The sequence below is a fragment of the Gouania willdenowi genome, chromosome 13 (assembly GCF_900634775.1).
Source record: "Gouania willdenowi chromosome 13, fGouWil2.1, whole genome shotgun sequence".
NCBI classification, from domain to species: domain Eukaryota; kingdom Metazoa; phylum Chordata; class Actinopteri; order Blenniiformes; family Gobiesocidae; genus Gouania; species Gouania willdenowi.
The window spans coordinates 26,463,141-26,482,516 of NC_041056.1; the positions used below are offsets into that span (position 1 = coordinate 26,463,141).

At 38.8% G+C, this 19,376-nt stretch overlaps 1 protein-coding gene across 1 annotated transcript; it reads right to left on the reverse strand.

The window, feature by feature from the left end:
• Window positions 1-1,628: 1,628 nt before the first annotated feature.
• fam118b (family with sequence similarity 118 member B) lies at window positions 1,629-19,343 on the reverse strand. Its single transcript, XM_028465752.1, has 7 exons — window positions 18,861-19,343; window positions 17,089-17,178; window positions 13,132-13,384; window positions 7,342-7,569; window positions 6,432-6,560; window positions 2,977-3,274; window positions 1,629-2,882 (listed from the first exon to the last, which is right to left on the reverse strand). Exons 2-7 carry the CDS (start codon window positions 17,169-17,171, stop codon window positions 2,812-2,814), a joined length of 1,062 nt encoding a protein of 353 aa, XP_028321553.1. The 5' UTR covers window positions 17,172-17,178; window positions 18,861-19,343; the 3' UTR covers window positions 1,629-2,811.
• Window positions 19,344-19,376: the final 33 nt, after the last annotated feature.

Genomic DNA, 19,376 nt, shown 5'->3' on the forward strand with positions numbered 1-19,376 from the left:
TGTGACAACTATCTCCTGTCTGGGCTATTCATAGGGTGGCAAGAAGGAAGCCTTATCTTGTGAAAAAAAACATCCAAGCCCAGCTTCATTTTGCAAAAACACATTTGAAGTCTCCCAAACACATGTGGGAAAATGTGTTATGGTCCGATGAAACCAAGATTGAACTTTTTGGCCATAATTTCAAAAGGTATGTTTGGCACAAAAACGACACTGCTCATCACCAAAAGAACACCATACCATGACTTTCTTTCTCATAATTATGACTTTCTATCTCATAATTATGACTTTCGTTGGTGATTTTTTATTTTTTTTTAGTGGCGGAAACGGGCTTCCACAGACATCCTCCCGTCAAACAAGCATAAAATGTTCCAGGTCAGATTTGTGTTTGACTGCCTTCAAGAACAAAGCCTGAATGCCCACAGCCCAGGAACATAAAAGATTTGGTCTTGTACAGCTTCTGATCTCACGCTACGAAAACCAACAACCAACAAGTATATTCATTATACTTTTTAGAGAGTCTTTCACCTTGGTACAGAATTGGGTTAATTTCTCCTGTACGTCGCAGTATCTGTTTCCTGATATGGAAATGCAGTCTCATAATAGTTGCGGTGCGCCCCCCCCATCCATTGGCTTCTCTCTCAGCCATCTGTGAACACAGTCCAAAAGGGGCTCCTCATCGAGCGTTAGTATTTCCTGCAAATGCTGAGAGATGGGATCTCTAGGGTGATTTCCCCCCAGACCCTCTGGGAGACCATTCAGGCGAATGTTATGGTGTCTTAATCTTCCCTTGAGGTTATCACAATTTGCTTTTAGGGCCTTAACTTCACCCCCAAGAGACGGTCTCATGCAGGGAGATTAACTCATCCCTACAGAAGGTGACCGAAGCCTTGAGGTCTTTAATTGTGGCACCCTGGAAGGCCTGTGAGGTGGCCAAGAATCATTTCAGCTAATTTCTAACAGAGGACATTTCAGAACGGAGTATCTGAGAAAAAGAGTCATTCATCAAAATTATTTGTCACATACGTGTTATTTCAAATCTTGCAGTTGCAGTGCTCTGGTAAAGGTCCCTGCGTCAAGTGGGGCCCCACAGTCGTTGCCGTGCACCACATCGTCAGAGGGTCGCCCAAGGAAAACACTGGAACTGGAACACACTGAGCTAAGTAAATAAGTAAATCTGCAAATGAAGAAAAACGGCTCTCACTTCAGCCATTGGTAGACACTTCCCGGTTGCAGATCTCGTTGGCAAGCCTCTCAAAATAATCAGGTAGGTTGGCATACTCGTCTCCATAGGAGATGGCTTTCATGCCTTTGTCCAGCATGTTGTCACGGAGCTCCTTAAACAGTCGTCGCTGTGCGACCAGGTTGCAAAACACAGGGAGAACCTCAGTTGATAGCAGAATCCAAAGAGTTCAGTCCTCCGTGTCGTTTCAATCATGGTTTAGCACATAGCCAGGTAGCATTAACTGATATAGGGAGCTGAGCGCCCACCGACGAAAAAGGATCTAGAGACTGTTATACACAGGTTTAGGCTGGTGATTCGGCAGACATCAGTTATGATGTGTCTCCATGGTGTCCAACAGCCAAGATGTATTTCTAATGCAGAAACTCTTGACACACATGACAAAAGCTTGGAATAACAGCTTTATTTTGAAAATAGTACATATAAATACTATATAAGAAGACCCATGCAGGTCATAAAAATACAAAAATGGTTCAGTACAAGTGGCAAAGTGATTGCTACTGAGATAGCACTGCTACATTTACTTTTAAAGTGAATACATTGAATCCATTGTGTGAAAAATCTTCACCATTCCTCTCTTTAACTGGTTGAGTGTGACCAATTCATTCCATCATAACAGATAATGAGCTGCTGATTTCAGTTCAGTTTGTGCCTTTTTTCAGAGATGAAGTAAACTGGAATTTAGAATGCAACTAATATTAACTGTGTCTGTTAACAATAATACAAATTCAGGGTAAAAGATAAAGTCGATGAGTGAACAAATAACAGTTGCCCCTCACTATGTTAATACTGTTGAATGCGATGTGTGTGTAGAGTAAACCTCTGCATGTCCTTTAACCACCAAAGCTCCAGGGCAGGCTTACGGTGCGCTCACATCGAACGCGACTGAAGTGACTAGATTACATTAAAAAAATCAATGTTAATGATGTGGCGTCACAAGCGACCTCGCTTCAAGCGACTTTGAGCCCTGAGTCGCTTAAAGTTGAAAAAATTTAACTTTTCAAAGGACTTCAAGTGACAACTTCCCCGGCCGTCACTATCTGTGGAGCTGAAGACTGCAGGCCTCCCTCCCGCTACAGCGAGAAGGCTGCAGTGGGAGGGCTGTACACTTCCTCAACTTACTGGGGCAAAATTAAAGTGGAATAATCCTTGAATAAGTCTTTCAAATTCTAAGTATATATTGAGTGAACTCATCCTTTAGTGACACAGTAATTTGATAATTTAAACCCTAAACACAAGTGGCGCTGTCTATGAAAAGTACTGTAGATGTACAGCTGGAGAAATGAGCAGCCCTCTTAGTGCTGCTGAGAGGGCTCTGCAGACACACACTAGTCCCTGCTCATCACGTCACTGGAGCGATGAAGCGATCAAAAAGCGCAACAATGTTCAAGAGACTCATCACTGCCGATTTAAGTGACTGTAGTCGCGTTCAAGTGTGGACGCACCTTTAGACCTACCAGCATGCAGTAAGAACACACACAGACTTTGTTGGTCAGGATTTGGGATGTGGATCTGAAAATGTCTTGTAAAAAGCTGCTGCTTTAAGTCAAAGATAAGCAGAAAAAAAAGTCCTAACCCTGAAGAAGGTTTTTCTGTGTGTTAAAGCCATTCTGCTGCTCCTCCCCATTCTGTGAGGGAGATCCTGCAAATAAAAATAAAATCAAAATTTAAAATAGCTGGAACACACTGAGCTGAGTAAATCAGTAGATCTGCAAATAAAGAAAAACATCTCTCACCCCAGCCATTGGTAGACACTTCCCGGTTGCAGATCTCGTTGGCAAGCCGCTCAAAGTACTCAGGTAGGTCGGCATACTCGTCTCCATAGGAGATGACTTTAATGCCTTTGTCCAGCATGTTGTCACGGAGCTTCTTGAACTCGCCGACATCCTCTCGTCGAACAAGCATAAAATGTTCCAGGTCGGACTTGTGTTTGACTGCCTCCAAGAACAAAGCCTGGAACGTTGTGTCGTCCACAGTTCGCCCACAGCCCAGGAACACAAAAGACTTGGTCTCGTACAGCTTCTGGATCTCACGCTACAGAAACCAACAAATACATACAGTATGTCATTATTTGGATATTTTTAAAATATCAACGATTCCTATCATGTTAATAGAATGATTACAAAATAATTCCATTATTGAGAGATGTTTATACATGGTCTTACTCATAGAAGACAATAAAAAAATAAAATCAAGGTGCAATAATAAAATTTATTAGAAGAACAGCTTCTCTTGCTTTTTTAGCTTTTGTAATCATCTTACAATGGTAGAACTTACTGGAGGGTACTTAGAAATTAGTCAAGTCATCAGACGAGTCCTTGACAAAATTTATAAATGGTCCCCAGATCTTTTCAAATGTGTTGTTTGGTCGTATTATGAATGTGTGGTTGTTTCTAAAGGCAGACGAGACAGCATCTGTTTTAACCACTGGGAGGCGCTGATCTAATGACATTTTTCCAGGTCCGAGCAATACTATTTTTTGGCAATCAGTGATATCAATAACTGTAGTTGCAGACTTATATCCAAAATAATTGTATCAACCACATTCCCACATGCAGTGTATCAATGTGCCTTTTGAGCCACACTATATACCTGTCCATACGGTAAGATAGACGTTACTAATTGTTTTTAGTCGCTTGAATGCCCAAATTTTACACACTGCTTCTGCTCTTTCAGGAATAAAGAATTGATTAGCACAGACTGGACTAAACTTTGACAGAGTGTTTGAATCATTTATATATTTCCTGACTTTATACCAGACCCTTACCGTATGTTTTAGGATAGGATTTTCTATATTCAATGATAGATGAACTAAGATATAATACATTAAAATACTACCTTGCTTGTGAACTAGGATATAATAATGTGTTTATACAAGTTGGATCTGACAGTGGAGAATACAACACTGCCAATAGAGCTGACAACAGCTGGATTACCCTTGATGTAGAGACAAAACAAGCTGCAAACTTGTGTGTCCAAAAGAGACATTCCCGAGTGGTGACATTATGGATGAAAAGGGAAAAAACCTTCCAAACACCTTCGAAAGAGGAACTGTTCTTGAACTGGAGGAATGCTAAGAACGTCTGGCAGGGAACAAAGCCAACACGAACAATGATAGAGAGGAGGAGGACAACACAGATGAGAATACACAAAAAAGGACTGTTCAACTCAAGAATGTTTGACCAGAGAGACATGTAAACCCATGTAAATTTGCGATGGTAAAACAGGGGACGGGACCCGGATAAGCAAACTGCTTCTCTCGTCTCCTTTTTCGGCATGTACAAAAAAGAAAAAAAAAAAAATGAAAAAAAGTGAATGTAACCATGTCGGAAATAAACTGAATAAATAAATAAAATAAATATTTAATCTTATCAGAATACAGGAATGAAGTAATCAGTTATTTTAAATTATGAAACTCCATTTCTGTTTTTGTCAGAAAAATAAAATGTCATGGAATGCAGTTGTGCAGCCCAGTAAAACCATTGAAAATTAGGGCATTTCCGGCCTCCAGTGTCAAATGGCAAAAAGAGGAGAGAGACGGATCTTAGAGTTTACATTATTCCATATAAAGCTTACCGTTATCTATTTTAACCACTTATACAAGTCTGGGGGCGGAGGCAGAAAAATACTCTGAAATAGATGCATCAATTTGGTAACACGCACATTTTTAAGACGTTTATCCTTCCCAGTATAGAATCATTAAACGCAAGACATGATGTTAAATTGTTCTTTGTGCCAAAATATGGTAATACCATGAGGTTTACCATTTGAGAGTGGCATGAGAGCCGTGTCTCAGCTATGGGAAGAAGGTACATTTTGGGACACATCATCAGTAGTGTTCCTTTGACTCAGTGGCTGTTTCTGCCTTTTTACACGAGACACCCCCATCAAAGGTGGCCAGCTACAGGGTGATCTGGCCTCTTGCGTCCCATAATTGTTCCCCACTCTTTCCTATCTGCAGCTTTGGGCCACTCCCCAGTCGGTCTTTGCCCTTTGCCCTTTTTCTCCCTAGGAAGTTTCTGCTCATTGATCTCCTTCTTTGATATTCTCTGTGACTGCGTGGAGTGGGGGTGTGGAGGGGGGTACAAAATACCCCCAGCCTGTGAGCCAGATAGCAAAATAATAGGTGACATGTAGGAAGGTAGCAGAGCACCTTCGGATGAGAGATCATCCATGCTCAGCAGAGCTCAGAGGGAGAGGAGGAAAGGCATTTATGAGACAGAAAATGGCGCTACGTACGAGAGTTGACGTTCCCAGCAGCGCACACATGACCAGAGCATGTGTAGAACTCATGGATAATGTGGCGATTGTGAAATAAAACCATAAAAAAATGGGGCAAGCAGTGACACTCTGCACATCGGGGAGGAAGAGGAAGTTACGTGTATGCAGACTGACGGGAGAGAAAGTTGGAGGAACGCCAAAATACAGTAAGAAATACATTCAACTCTGACCCAGATAGCAAAATAATAATAATTTTCCCATCAAAAGCCCAGTCTCAGTGTTTTTTTTTAATGTTTTATATAAGGAAACAATGTTCAGATGTTAGAGTTGTCACTAAAGCAAAACATTTTTTTTTTTTTTTTTTTTTTTACAAAAAGGCTTTTTTCTCAGCTTTTTGCTCTGAAACTGAAGATTTGTGTAAAACTTGCTCTATTCAACGGCTGATTACAAAAGAACAAAATGAGCCAGAAACAAAGTTATGAAAGTAGAATCTTTCAGAATCTGGTGTCATATTTCAGATAGTCATAGTAGAAAATATTCTGTGGGTCTTTAAAATCAGTCAAAATGCTCAAAAACGGCTGGCACTGAGGGGGAGTAGAAAATCTGATAATGGCTGGCACTGAATGAGTTAATTCTGTTTCCATAAACCATTTGGTGCAGTCCTTTATTTCCTGACGAATAGTGTCCAGATCAGAATGTATGGTGGTTACAATGGACAGTAATTCATCCACCTTGCTATTCCGAGATTTCTCTTCTTCTATATTCGTTGTAGCTATCGTCAATTGGAGAAGTGCTAACGTTAACATTTGCTTTCTGCATATGTCCTCTCACTCGGACACTATAACCAAAAGACATTTTTTATTATACTTTGCTTTAAAAACACAGGCTAATAGGTCATGTTTTCTTCAAAGTGTAACACATTTTATGTCATTGTACTTTTAAAGTGTAGACGATATGATTGAAACCTTACCATCACCTCTGTGTTCCTCAGTACATTCTGATAGCCAGCGGGGTGCAGTACAATCCCACTGGGATTAGTGTAGACACCATGAATATGGAGGACACTTAGCCTCCTCTTTTCCTGAGCCCACTCCAACACCTAAACAAACACAAGCACACACTTTTACTGCTCCATTGCACACAATCCTGTTCTAGCTGGGAAAGGGAGCACAATCAGTGACGAGGGCATTTTAGCCCTGATGGAGATGAGGCATAAATACCAGAACTGAGAGGCACAGCAACTGGGACCTCAGGAAGTCTCTACTCAACTCTTTCATTTAGTGGTCTATTTACCAGGTTGGCAAGTTAAAATAAAGCTAACTGGAACATGTACAGTACGTTTCATTAAGATAACTTTCATTGGAAAGCTGCATACAGCAGTGGAACAACCCGATGGATACCAGGACAACACATACTTCCCCTTCAGCTCAGCCCTAAAACAAAAGCAAATATTGGCCCATCTATAAAATGTGACAGTAGCTGAGTAATGGCTGACGCTTTAACTTGCATCCACCCATCAGGCTCTGTTACGTCAGAGCATTACCTGCTCTTCTCTAAAATTGACCAATGGCAGAAATCTCAGAACTTCCTTAAACTATGTGAGGGCAGGGCAGCCGTTTCACATACAGTGATGACAAGTTGTGACTCTGGGAATTAGATGCTTTTCCTTCGTATGAGTAATTGGACACCAAGACTTAAGCAGTCAGGTGCGAGGGTCTTAAATTCAAAATTATACATTTGTCACAACACTAAAGCAACATTTTGAACGTGACTAAACTTGCTTTATCGTGCTCCTTTAAGAGACCTTTGCTCTTTTATTGAAAACAAATATAAGCTGAAAGCATGTATTAAAGTGCTCTGACAAACACTGTTTTGTTTACCTTCTTCTCATCTGTGAGGTCCAGAGACTCCAGCTTTGTGTCCTGGTGGGCTGCATAGATCTCTAAGAGGTTGTCAAAGTTGGTAGTGAGAACCAGAGCCCCGCTCTCCATTAACTGCAGCACTGAGCGAAGTAAATGCTTCCCTGCATGTTCCATCTTACACTCCAGGTCGTCAAACACTTCATAAAGACAGTCTTTGAAAAATGTGGATCTCACGTTTCCTGTTCGCTGTAGAATAAATAAATAAATAAATCAGCATGATCTCAGGGAATGGTAACAAATACAGTCGCATGATTTATTGTGTCATATTTCACTGGTCTAACGATGAGATATCAATTAAATGGCAGATGGTGGAAGTATTTCATACCTAGAAAAGAGAAGTGTACTGTATGTTTAGGCTGAGTAACCCTTCCATGAAATATGAGCACACGAGCATGAAGTTTCTCACATGAACGCATTAACGTATTTCAAACTCCATTCAGGAAGAGACAGAGAAGTAAGTGCACAATGTGTGGTTTGCACATGACATGAGGTGAAAGTATACATGTGTATTCAATATCAGCTTGAGCAGGAATTCCACATCAGCACAAATGTTCAATGGTTGTGTAAGGAGTAGAGTTGCTCTATAAAACATGTCATGACTGCAGGTTTGTTGTACTGCCTGTAATCTGTGATTACATTACAAGTTGTGTTCTCGCAGTGTAACGCTCATCTTTCTGTGACAGGTCTGACTTTAAAAAAAAAAAGAGGGGGGGAGGGGGAAATCAGATGCAGGAAGAGTGGAGCAGCTAAGAATAGCAAAGAGCCACTGAGAGGTGCAGTGACCAAGGTGATTCGAGTACAGGGAAACCTTCCACTAACTTCCCAAGATTACAGCTCTAATGGGCTCAACAGCAGCGGTCCATGCCACAGGAAGAAGCTCGTTATCGGCATCTTGTTTCTACAGCAGCCATCCTGATCACTGTGACTGAACCTATGTAATACCCAATCTAAACACCAGCAAATACCAGCATTTTAAACATGCAAAAAAATAAAAGATACTTATTTAATTGGATGAGGCATTTTTCCACGTCACAGTGAAAGCTAAATGTTTGTATCGCATTAACATGAGTGCGTGGAAAAGTGCTTTAAATGACAAAACCTCACAATATTTGATCTGTATTGAGTCGAGTTTCCAAATGAAAGATTAAAACCTTTACGTTACATTAACCAAACTTGATAACTAGCCACCTGCAATGTCCTCGAATTAACTAGTGACCTAAACTGTTCTTTATGAGCGGTGTGTGTGCTAGCTTGTTGCTATCGATGTTAGTTGTGCTTGAGCTATAACTTTAGAATGCAACCTTATTACAAACAAAGGTAAGATGACACACAAATCCATTAAAGTGGGTTAAACTCATAGACGGGAGCTGAATCACCCACTCTGTACACATTTGACAACATTAGTATTACTGGGTCATTTCTTATCAAAACACAGTTCAAAGTTTAGAGCAGGAAGAATGACTGTGTAAATAGGTTATTTTTACATATGTATCAGTGCTCAGACTTTGAGAAAACCACTACAATAGCTGTCCATATTGGATACTGTAAATTATTCTACACTGTCGTACAGTGTTTGAATTCTTTCTGGATGAAGAATCTCTGCTTTTATTCTACGCTTGTTATTCCCTCTCAGCGTCCCTGCTGTGCCAGAAGCTTAGTGGAGTGGGTTGGTGTCTGCATGACTGTGGATGGAAATAAACACCATGAATAAAGCTTTAGGAAACAAAGCATGTTTTATCAATGTCCAGAGTGCGATGAGACATGACTAACACAGGAGGCCAACGGTATTAAGACTCCCATCTGCCTGATTAAAAACCATGCGTAACATGATGTCCTATTCAAAGACAAAATCATGTGTAATTCAGAGTTCTTTTTATCCAACAGTTAACTAAAGGCCACCAGGGTGGGCCTGAGTACCCCTAAAGAAGGGGTGTCAAACTCGAGGCTCATGGGTCGAACCAGCCTGCCACAGCTTTATTTTCGGCCTGCGGAAGAAATTTTGTTTGCATTTTTGTACATTATGTTTCAAACACAATGTGCCCGCACTTGAAAACCCTCAGCCTGACATTTGAAAAATCCTCAAAATATTAACTGTCACGAAAAATAATTTACTTTGTTTTTTTATTGTGACCAAGCTAAGCACTTGAGTGAATTTATAGTTGGAAATGGTTCATCCATTACATTTATAATTACGGTAGGGGAATAAAACATTATTAAATATGATTACTCACCTGTTTACGTATAGAATTTTATTACGTAGTAGTTTCTGACAAACACAAAGATACAATTTTTTGTCACTAATCAAGAGCCCTGAGTGAAAGTCACCTTACAGCAAGGTATCAATGGTCCTCCACCTTTCCTTCTTTAAAATCAGTCCACAACAAAGTTTTTTCAATATCCTCAAAAAAACACTGTTTTTTTCACCAAAAATTGTCTGGCTGGAAAATGTTCTTCATTACCTAGAATTCCCATATTAGAACCAATGTTTTGATGCATGAATTGTTGCTGGGTTATGAATTCAGATTTACACCTACATCAAATATCAGAGTCCAAAAATAGAGATTTTTTGGAAAAAATAAAAATTTTCACCAAAAATAATCGGATCAGAAAAATGTTTGCACAAATCTAAAGCCCTGAGTGAAAGTCAACTTACAGCAAGGTATGAATGGTCCTCCTTCTTTCCTTCTTTAAAATCAGTCCATCAAAATTCTTAAAAAACAATGTTTTTTTTTTACCCACCAGAATATTTTTTCATTACCTCGAATGCCCCCATTAGTACCAATGTTTTGGTGTGAGAATGGTTGGTGGGTATTGCATTAAAATACCTACACAACTACACAGACACAGAACTGATGACAATACCCTTTGGCTGAGGGTAAAAATTACAACAAAAACATTAATCATTAGTAAATCACCATAATATTTAGTTCCATATACAGTATTTCAGTCCCTCTAAATTAAAAAAAAAATAATCATTTGCCCCACTATATACAGGAACTTGGAATTTATCTCTGCTCATAGATAAATTAATTCTATAATCGCAAAATGTTTGCCAGATGTCTCCCTCTCTCTTTCTTTTCTTTTTTCAATGAAGAAAACCCTGCAATTTTTCTAGAAATAATTCCTCAAATCACTTTAATTTATGTTTTTTTTTTTTTTTTTAAACCACAATTCTAGGGTTTATGAAGTACAAGATCCTAGAGTTACTAATATTAAGTAAAAAAAGAAATTGCTCTTTTATGTCACAAAAAAAAAAAAAAAAAAAAAAAACATCTATATTTTTCTTGTCCGGCCCACTAAACTAGGTTGTATGTGGTCCCTACAAGTCAGGTTCGTTTGAAACCACTGTCCTAAAGGGTTCAGGTTGTTATGTCAACTGGATTCTTCTGGTAGAATGGGTAACTTTGATAAATTCCTCCAGGTTTTGCTCTGTTTATATCTAGGTGACTACCTCAAGGCTTTAAGGACAAACTGTTTCATTACAATCAGTGGTGTTTATTTCAATATTTAATGAATGTGTCCGATTCATATTAGCATCTCTTTTTATTGCTACGTCGTTAGCCATTTGATCCACTCAAAAATAAAATGCTGCTGCATCCAGCTTGTAGTTTGTGCCTAATTAACAATATTTTAGTACATTGAAGAAATAATCCAATGAAAGGAAGACACACCTGTTCATTTACAGATAATTAGCAGGGAATGAGCGTTTGAGGTAGTTAAAAGTTCAAGAAAATCAAGAAGAACCAGTGGGAAGAAAAAAAAAGAACCTTGAGTACCGAATGATAATACATGTTGTCAACAAGCAAGTATCTGACATATTTATAGATTTTGTAAAAGTCTATAATCAACATTTGCCTTAGCAGACAAAGTCTGTACCGTTCACTTCCTGGAAAGATCATTAAAACATTTCATGAATTTTAAAGGCGTTTTGTTATTTTGATTATATAATAATTGATAGTGAAGACTGATTGTTTTTTTGGTTTGTTTTTTTGTTTGTTTGTCGTCTGAACACATTTTGAGAAACCAATCAAAAGCTCATATATATATATATATATATATATATATATGTATGTGTGTGTACACACACACATACATTCATATCATTATGAAATATTCGTTGGGGCTAGCCAAAGGATTGTGCTAGGATTAAAAGTTAAGCTCCAGCCCAGAAGTCACCAACCTTTCTGAAACCATGAGCTACTTCAAAGTTACTGAATAATCCAAAGAGCTAACAGTTTGATACACAGAAGTACGACTACAATTTCCAGTTTCACTTTAATTAGAGGAAAATAAAAAAGACTAAAAAAGTTAGGAAATACTCAAGTTTCAACATGCAACACTTTACTTCTCTTTAATTTATGTCCTTGTTTCATTTTCAAATGACCACTTCTGAAAAATTTCATTGGAAATCATCCTGTTCCTATTTTACGAGACACTAACTACTATTTTACCAACCTAAGCATGTTCTTGCAATTAATCAATTATGTAAGATTTTATAAAACTCCACTTACTTTTTAAGTTTTTTTTAAAGAAAAAATCTAAATATAAACAGCAAATCTGCAGCATCTTTAATGAAATCCTATTTGTTATACCTCAACACATTTGCCTCAATGTTTCAGTGAAAATAAACATTTAAGGATAGTTAATTTGAAACAAAAAATTACCAAATGCAGCAGTATTTAAGTCTACTTAGGCTCTGACTACATCTGTCATCTGAATTTATCTTTGTGAGTTTGAAGCGTATTGAAGAGTGCTGCTGTTAAAACAGGCCTGAGGGCACCTCACATGGTTCATGCAGGCTACCCGGGGCCAGCGGGCACAATGTTGGAGACCCATGCTCTAGCCAATGAACATATTAACCAGACATGATTACAATGTTACTCTTTTAACTAGGGATGTAACGATTAATCGTAAGGCAGTTAAAAATCGATTCATAGGTATCACGATTGATATCGATTTTCTGAAAATTGAATCGCAGTACTTTTTTTAAAAGTGTAGGCGGCGGGCGGAGTCTGCTAATACTTTCTTTCTGGCCGCCTTCTACTCTTAAATATGTTAATAAATGATTCATTACCCCTTTAGCACCGAAAGAATATCTGTAATATTACTTGAATATCTGCAAAAGTCACGTTTTTCTATTAGCTCTGTCTGCTAGCATAGCTTTTCTTCTTCACTGCAAGATATCTGCATGCCAACCGACCACTGGGTTACGAGCGCCCTCTGCTGGTCCAAACAAATATGACGTAAATCAGTGCAATCACGGTTTTTTTTTTGTTTTTTTTAAAGTCAAATTGTTAAGGCACAAAATACATTTTCAGTTGCACTTTTAAAAAGAAAAAGAACTATTATGCAGTTTTGCATTGTTTATTATAGAACCAGAATTTAAATTAATAGGCTTAATTTTCATTTGTATTATTCCTTTATTTATTTCATTCAAGATTTATTTTTAGTTAAATTGCATTGTTTTGAATAGTTTATCAAGGAATTCTTTTGACAATGAAAAATAAAAGGAAAATAGTACCGTAAAAAAATTTGTCTACAGTCCTATTTTGTAAAATAAATCGTGAGAGAATCGTATCGTGAACCCAGTATCGTGAATCGAATCGTATCGGGAGTTGAGTGAATCATTACATCCCTACTTTTAACTTAGTGTAGGCTTTGGCTGAGCAAAACAACAGTGAACACCGTGTTAAAATGGGTTATTACATGTTAATTGAGTAAAAGAAGAACAGGTTATGTCTGTCTTACCGGGGAAAGCTTCTGGATGAGGTCATGAGCAACATGCACCAAATTCTTATCCTCTTGCATGTGCTTCTGAAAACGCCGACTCTCTTCCTCCTCTAGAAGGTCGAAGTCATTTGCAGCGTCGAGTAAGGCCTGGATGAGGCCCTTCCAAGAGCGGAGTGCAGGGACCTGAGGGGCCACTGCTGAGCTGACTCCTGTACCAATCACCAGAACAAGCTCAGGGGCTCGCTTCGTCTTCAAACTGGGCAGCAGTTTCCTACGATGAAGGCAGAGATTGATTGAGATCCAAAGACAGTGATACCCAAGTCCTTCCTCCAGTGTGATGGTTCAACAAGCTATTTTCAGGAGCACTATGTTTAAGCAGTTTACTGCCTTAAACATATGCTCTAAACTACCGTATTTTCCAGCGTATAGCATGCTATTTTATTCATAGCAGCAGTAAATGTTGACACAAAACACAGCGGGATGGAAAGAAGGCTCCAGTTAACCTTTGTAGTTTAAGAAAATAATTTAAATAAAACAATAGGCAATAATAACAGCCACTAAATGAGAAAATGTAGAGTAAAGAGTGTGTGAGGGAGATAAACAGCTGAACGCCTCAGGCAGCGCGTGTGGAGTCCGATGTGTGTGTCCGCTGCGATGCAGAGGGTGCCGTGTGCCGAGCTCTATGGATGTGGCTCCGGACGCACCGGAGTGAGCTTTTGTGTCTTCCTCTACCTGTTTTGAGCATTGATGGCAAGAAGTATCAAGCCAGAATCAGCTGATCAGCTGCGCAATTCACTCAGCGATGGAACAATGTTCATATCTGAGTGTGCGTGACTATTTAGGAGCTCAGACCTGCTGGATGATGTTTCCCAGGAAATGATAAGAGCAAAATTACAGGAACTGATGGAGCAGCCAAAATTGTTTTTAAAAGTTTATTAAATGACATTTTTATTTGTTCATATAGTTTTCTACATTATTACATGTTTTTGCAGCAGACAGAAGTCCACCTGCCTCCAATTTCACTTCTTCAAGTGTCATTTTGTGCACTCATGTCTCCACATTAAACAAGCAAAATGTTCATTTAAATAGGGCGGTGTCAACCACGTCTATACGCGCACCTATTAGTGCCACAATCTTAGTGAATTCTCCACAGCAGGTGAGGAAGTGCCACCAAAGGACTTCGGGACGCACCTGGTTTACCACCCTTTATTTCAGATCTTAGTGAATCTGCCCCAATGTGTGTGAATTTTTCAGTCAGTCGCACACAAGACTGTCCACTGAAAGCTGGTATCGGGAGGCAGAATATTACTGAAAGGCACCCCTACAGCAGACTGACTGAACTGAAACAGCCACTGAACATCACGATGAACTGAATGTTCAAAAATGAGCTTCGGAAAAAGTAGGAAAAGTAAAAGCATGCACAGCTTTAATAACTTAGGATGGAGGCGTCGTGGTCCGTATGCAGGATGGTGTTGCGTGGGAGTGAGTGACAGGAGAAGTCATATAAACGTTTAATATTTGTTTTTATTTTCTGTGCCTAAAATAACATTGCCGATTGTTTAAATAAAAAGCAATTACCGATAATGAATTGAAGTTTGTATGCATTTACAATAGGAAGAGCACATAAAAAGTACAATAAGGTTTCAAATGTAAGATATATTTTAATAGGAGGAAACGATAAGGTTGTCAAATCACTGGGTTTGTTCAGAAGTGATCACAGACAGCACTCTGACTTGACTTTAGTGCTTTATCCCCACATTGAAGTAGTCTCAAAGCACTACAATACAATATCAGCTCATTAACCCAATGGGAATGAGCTGCCATGCTAGGCGCTAGTCAACCACTGGGAGCAACTAAGGGTTCAGTGTCTTGCCCAAGGACACTTCGACACAGACAGGTACAGACTTGGATCAATCCCCCAAGCTCTCGATCAGAAGACAACCCCTCTAACACCTTAGCAAAGGCCGCCCTTACGTAACACACATAGCACGCACGCGGAGAGAGAGAGAGCGCTGCAACACTCCAGATACAGAAAAAAAAATCAGCCAGTTTGTACAAGAAGGGAAAATAACCAGTACAAAATCAGCCAAATCACCACGTTAGGTTTGTTCAGAGGCAATCTCGTCCGGATTCCGACGCTCCCGAGTGTGGGACTTTTGATAGGAAGAACGGACGGAGGGAGCTGTAAATGGACTGATATGCAGATGTGGAGCAGTGAGGAGGTGAGCTCATGTGTAGATGGAAACTCATCAGTTGAAACTGATCAAAATACACCTTTTTGCGTGACGTCAGCACTTGACCTAGCCACAATTTCAAGAGAGGTATGCTTTTGCTTGACAACTGCCATTGACCGCTGACAGCACGGTGGAGACCTTGCAGTCTGGCAGATTTTTATCGTAGAATGCCCAAATCCTGCGTAGTATTAGGCTGTCATAACTATGCCTGGCTGAAGAAAAATATATCATTTTACAGAATACCTAAAGGAAAGGCCAGAAACGGAAATGATGGATCCAAGCACTGAGGCGAACGAACGACGACGAAACTACAAGAAGCCCAAAATCAAAGTGGTCGTATGTTTGCTGTAGACATTTTGTTAATGGTAGGTTGTGTATTTGGGGATCTAACTTCCTCCTGACTGATTTTATTACATTGATTATGAATCAGCCTCCATTTAAACTGTAATTTATTCAGTAATGACTGAAATGTCTATGACTATTAGTTAGCTAGGGCTAGGCCTAACTAGAGAGCTTTCATATGCCGGGTGTACACCTAACTATGATGCTTTACAAATATAATATTTGCCGTCATTCTTGATATTCTTAACGAATCGGAATAGAGTTCTGAACAGAGGGTGTCAGTTGTTGGCATTCGTGTGAGGCGTGCCATTAATCTTAACGCATGGTAAGAGACAAGGGCGGACTGGCGAACGGGAACACTGAGAACTGCCGCCTGAAATGGCCTGAGTGGCAGTTCTCGCGAGATTAGTGCCGACAGTAGGAACAAACCAGGAAACAACTCAGAAGAGAGATGGATGGATGTAAGAAGACGTTCCGGCGAAGAAAAAAAAAACCAAAGAAGATTCTAAAGCAACCATATGTAACTTTTCTTCATATCGGTGCTTGGCCTTTGGCTCTAATCTGCTGAAATATTCCTAAGACATTGAGTAAAACCTTAGTGTTGTACGTGGTAAATGGCGTAAATAGCGGTTGTCAAGGAAAAGCATACCCTCCTAAAATGGTTGCGAGGTCAAGTGTCCCGGATGCTGATGTCACCATGAAAAGATGTATACGTGGAAAAACACGAAAACCTCCGTTAACAGGAGTATTGTAGCCCGCCTACCTGTCGGTTCTGATTGGTCGAGTCATTTAAAGGGCACCCTCATCAGCCAATAGAGTGCGGACTATGTGAAGGTGCGGTCTTTACGTGGATTTTTCTTGAAAAATTGCTAAATTATTGGAATTATTCCTGCCTTAAACATAGAATAGAATATGCACTGAAGAAAGCACATCATTCAACTTCACAACTGTTAACAAAACCGAATAAAAAATTATGTGATGTTCTTTTGCGACAGTAATCAAAATCTGTTATTTACCCAGAATGTTTGCATTTATTTATTTATTTTTTTAACCATATCTAGAATGTCACATCTTAACACAACATGTAGTGTTGTGCAATTTCACGTGCACTTGGAAAAAAATATCACAACAACTGACTGACTGTAGATCTGCATTATTTTTGGGAACTTGTATTGTTTTTAAAAGTGTAATATTTTCAAATAAGACAATTAAAATGGCAAAAATGGCAAAATATCAATTTGATATCAAATCCCAATACATCTAGAATCACAATAAATCAGAATTGCAATATACATCGAATCAGCACCCAAGTATGGTGATATAATCAAGTCGAAAATAAAAGCATATTGTTCCAGAAAGAAGTATTGATTTGCAAGAAGTGGCTTTAAAAAGAGCTTACCTGGGTTTTTTAGCATTTGAGTCTGCATCCTGAGAGTCAGCTGCAGGTCGCTTCTCAGTTTTCACTGTCACAAAGGAGGCCATTCAGCACCTGAACAGAAACAAATGCTTACAAATGCCATCTCAGGGAAGGTTTGTCTAGTTTAAAATAAATCCAAATTATTTTCTGTTTTTGTTATGTTTGAAACTGAAAACTTTTAGTAATTTCATTTCATTTCGATGCTTTCTTAAAAGGCCTGAACTTTAAAGTGTTCTATAAAAGTAACAGGAATGGATTTCATTAAATATCTCAGAGAAATACAAGTACCAGTGTATATATAGGGTTTATTATGGTTAAAAAATTGCATCATTTTTCTGGTGTTCAAAATCCAGTTCCTGAATCAACACCTCATCATGTAGAATGCCAAGTTAAATAACAGCCATCTAGATGAGTAGGAGAATGTACTAAACAAATACATTTGCTTGTTTAAATAGAAGCCATGTCAATAAAGAAACAGCTGACAATGTGTGTAGGAAAAGAAGAAGAAAAAGTTGGCCACATTTAAATAAAACATTACATTTTGCATTGATCTGAGCTCTGACAATAGTTGTAGATCAGACATGGGCAGGTTGCCTGTTTTTATGTGGCCCCAAAAGTAAACGTACAAAATTACAGAAAAGAACACAAAATAAAAGCAAGAATACATTGAAAAAAAATTACAAAGAATTACAACATTTCAGGAAAAGACAAGAAAAGCACAGGAAAATACTCCAAAAACACAAAACACTACCACGAAAATGAGAGAAACGAAAATAGCAATACACTACAGGACTCCAAATGGCACCAAAAGACAACACAAAAGCACACAAAAAGATGACTGTAAACCCACAGTACTAAAACATACAAAACAACAACAAAAATCACTCACAACAAACATTTACAGAATTAGGGATTTTCTTCTATCAGCCTTAGCCGATGACCGATACGGACTGACGAAATTTTGAGCTGATACTACTTTTGCTCCCTCAATTTACATTATACAAATTACACAATAATGATAACAAATGGTACGAGTCTCAATTCTAAAATAAAAAAAGGGAAGATTTATTGAAATTAACAAAGGTGAGGTAGAATGACAACAAGTACAGAATATTAAACAAATATTAAAAACAGGTGATATAGAACAAGTATAAAATATTTCTCCTCCGTAAATGGTGCGGTTTGGCGATCTACCGATGCACATAAAAAAATAAAAAATAAAAAAAAATAAATAAAAAATCGGCCCATAATATCGGCTGGCCGATGTATTGGTCTATCACTACACAGAATGACAGAAAAACAAACAAAATTACAATCAAAACTTTGTTCTTTCCTGTGTTACTGCTCAGATTGTTCATTATTCTGACATGATTGTTGATCATGTGGCCCTTCAAATGAACACATTTTTGTGGCCCTTGCTGTGATGTAAGTTGTCCACAGCTGCTATAGATAATACGCTAGGTCAGACAATAACCTACAAAAAAAAAAAAAAAAAAAAAAAATCAATTTTGATGGTCGACTCATGGGTACAGTCCATACCGCTAGTAGCAACAAGGCTTAATCGATTAGAATCTAATCAAAGTGGACACAATCTAATCATTAGCTTGTGTTCACTACCTGTGTTAGATGACTAATCATCCACTTAGTCAACGTCATGGTCATAGCATCTGGACTGGTTAATTCCCATATTTCAATAGAAACACTGACACTATAAACATATTAAAACAGTCTAGGACCATGTAGAGCAAACCTACCTGAAAATGAGAGGTAATCTCCTGCGTTTGCCTCCGGAGCACTGCCTAATGTTTACGGCCACTCACCGTCGGTCCACGCTTTAAAAAGTGTTGTTTCACAGTGTGGAGAGAAGTTGGTCGTTTTAGGACTAAACGACTGTGTTCCCTGTGTGAACTGTGAAGACGCACAGCATTACACACAGCTAAAGCTAACAATAACCGCCAGGTGGCTTTGCCTTTTTGCTAACCTACTTCTTTTATCGGCTAAACAGCTGTCTTTACACGAGTAACAACAATTCACAACTTGTCTCACTTTTACGGACCATGCTAAAGGAAAGGTAGCTGTAACTATATCTGTTGTTAATACTCGACCTGGCCATAGAAAGTAGTAGTTTGTTAGTTTCCTCCGGGTACAGTAACAAGTTGGAGATGTCCTCGGTACAACGCGACTCAGCAGCTCTTGTCTTGCCGACTGTCTGAGAGAAATGCAAGTGTCCCGGTTCATTTAGTGACTGGTTTAGCTGGTGACTTCTTTCC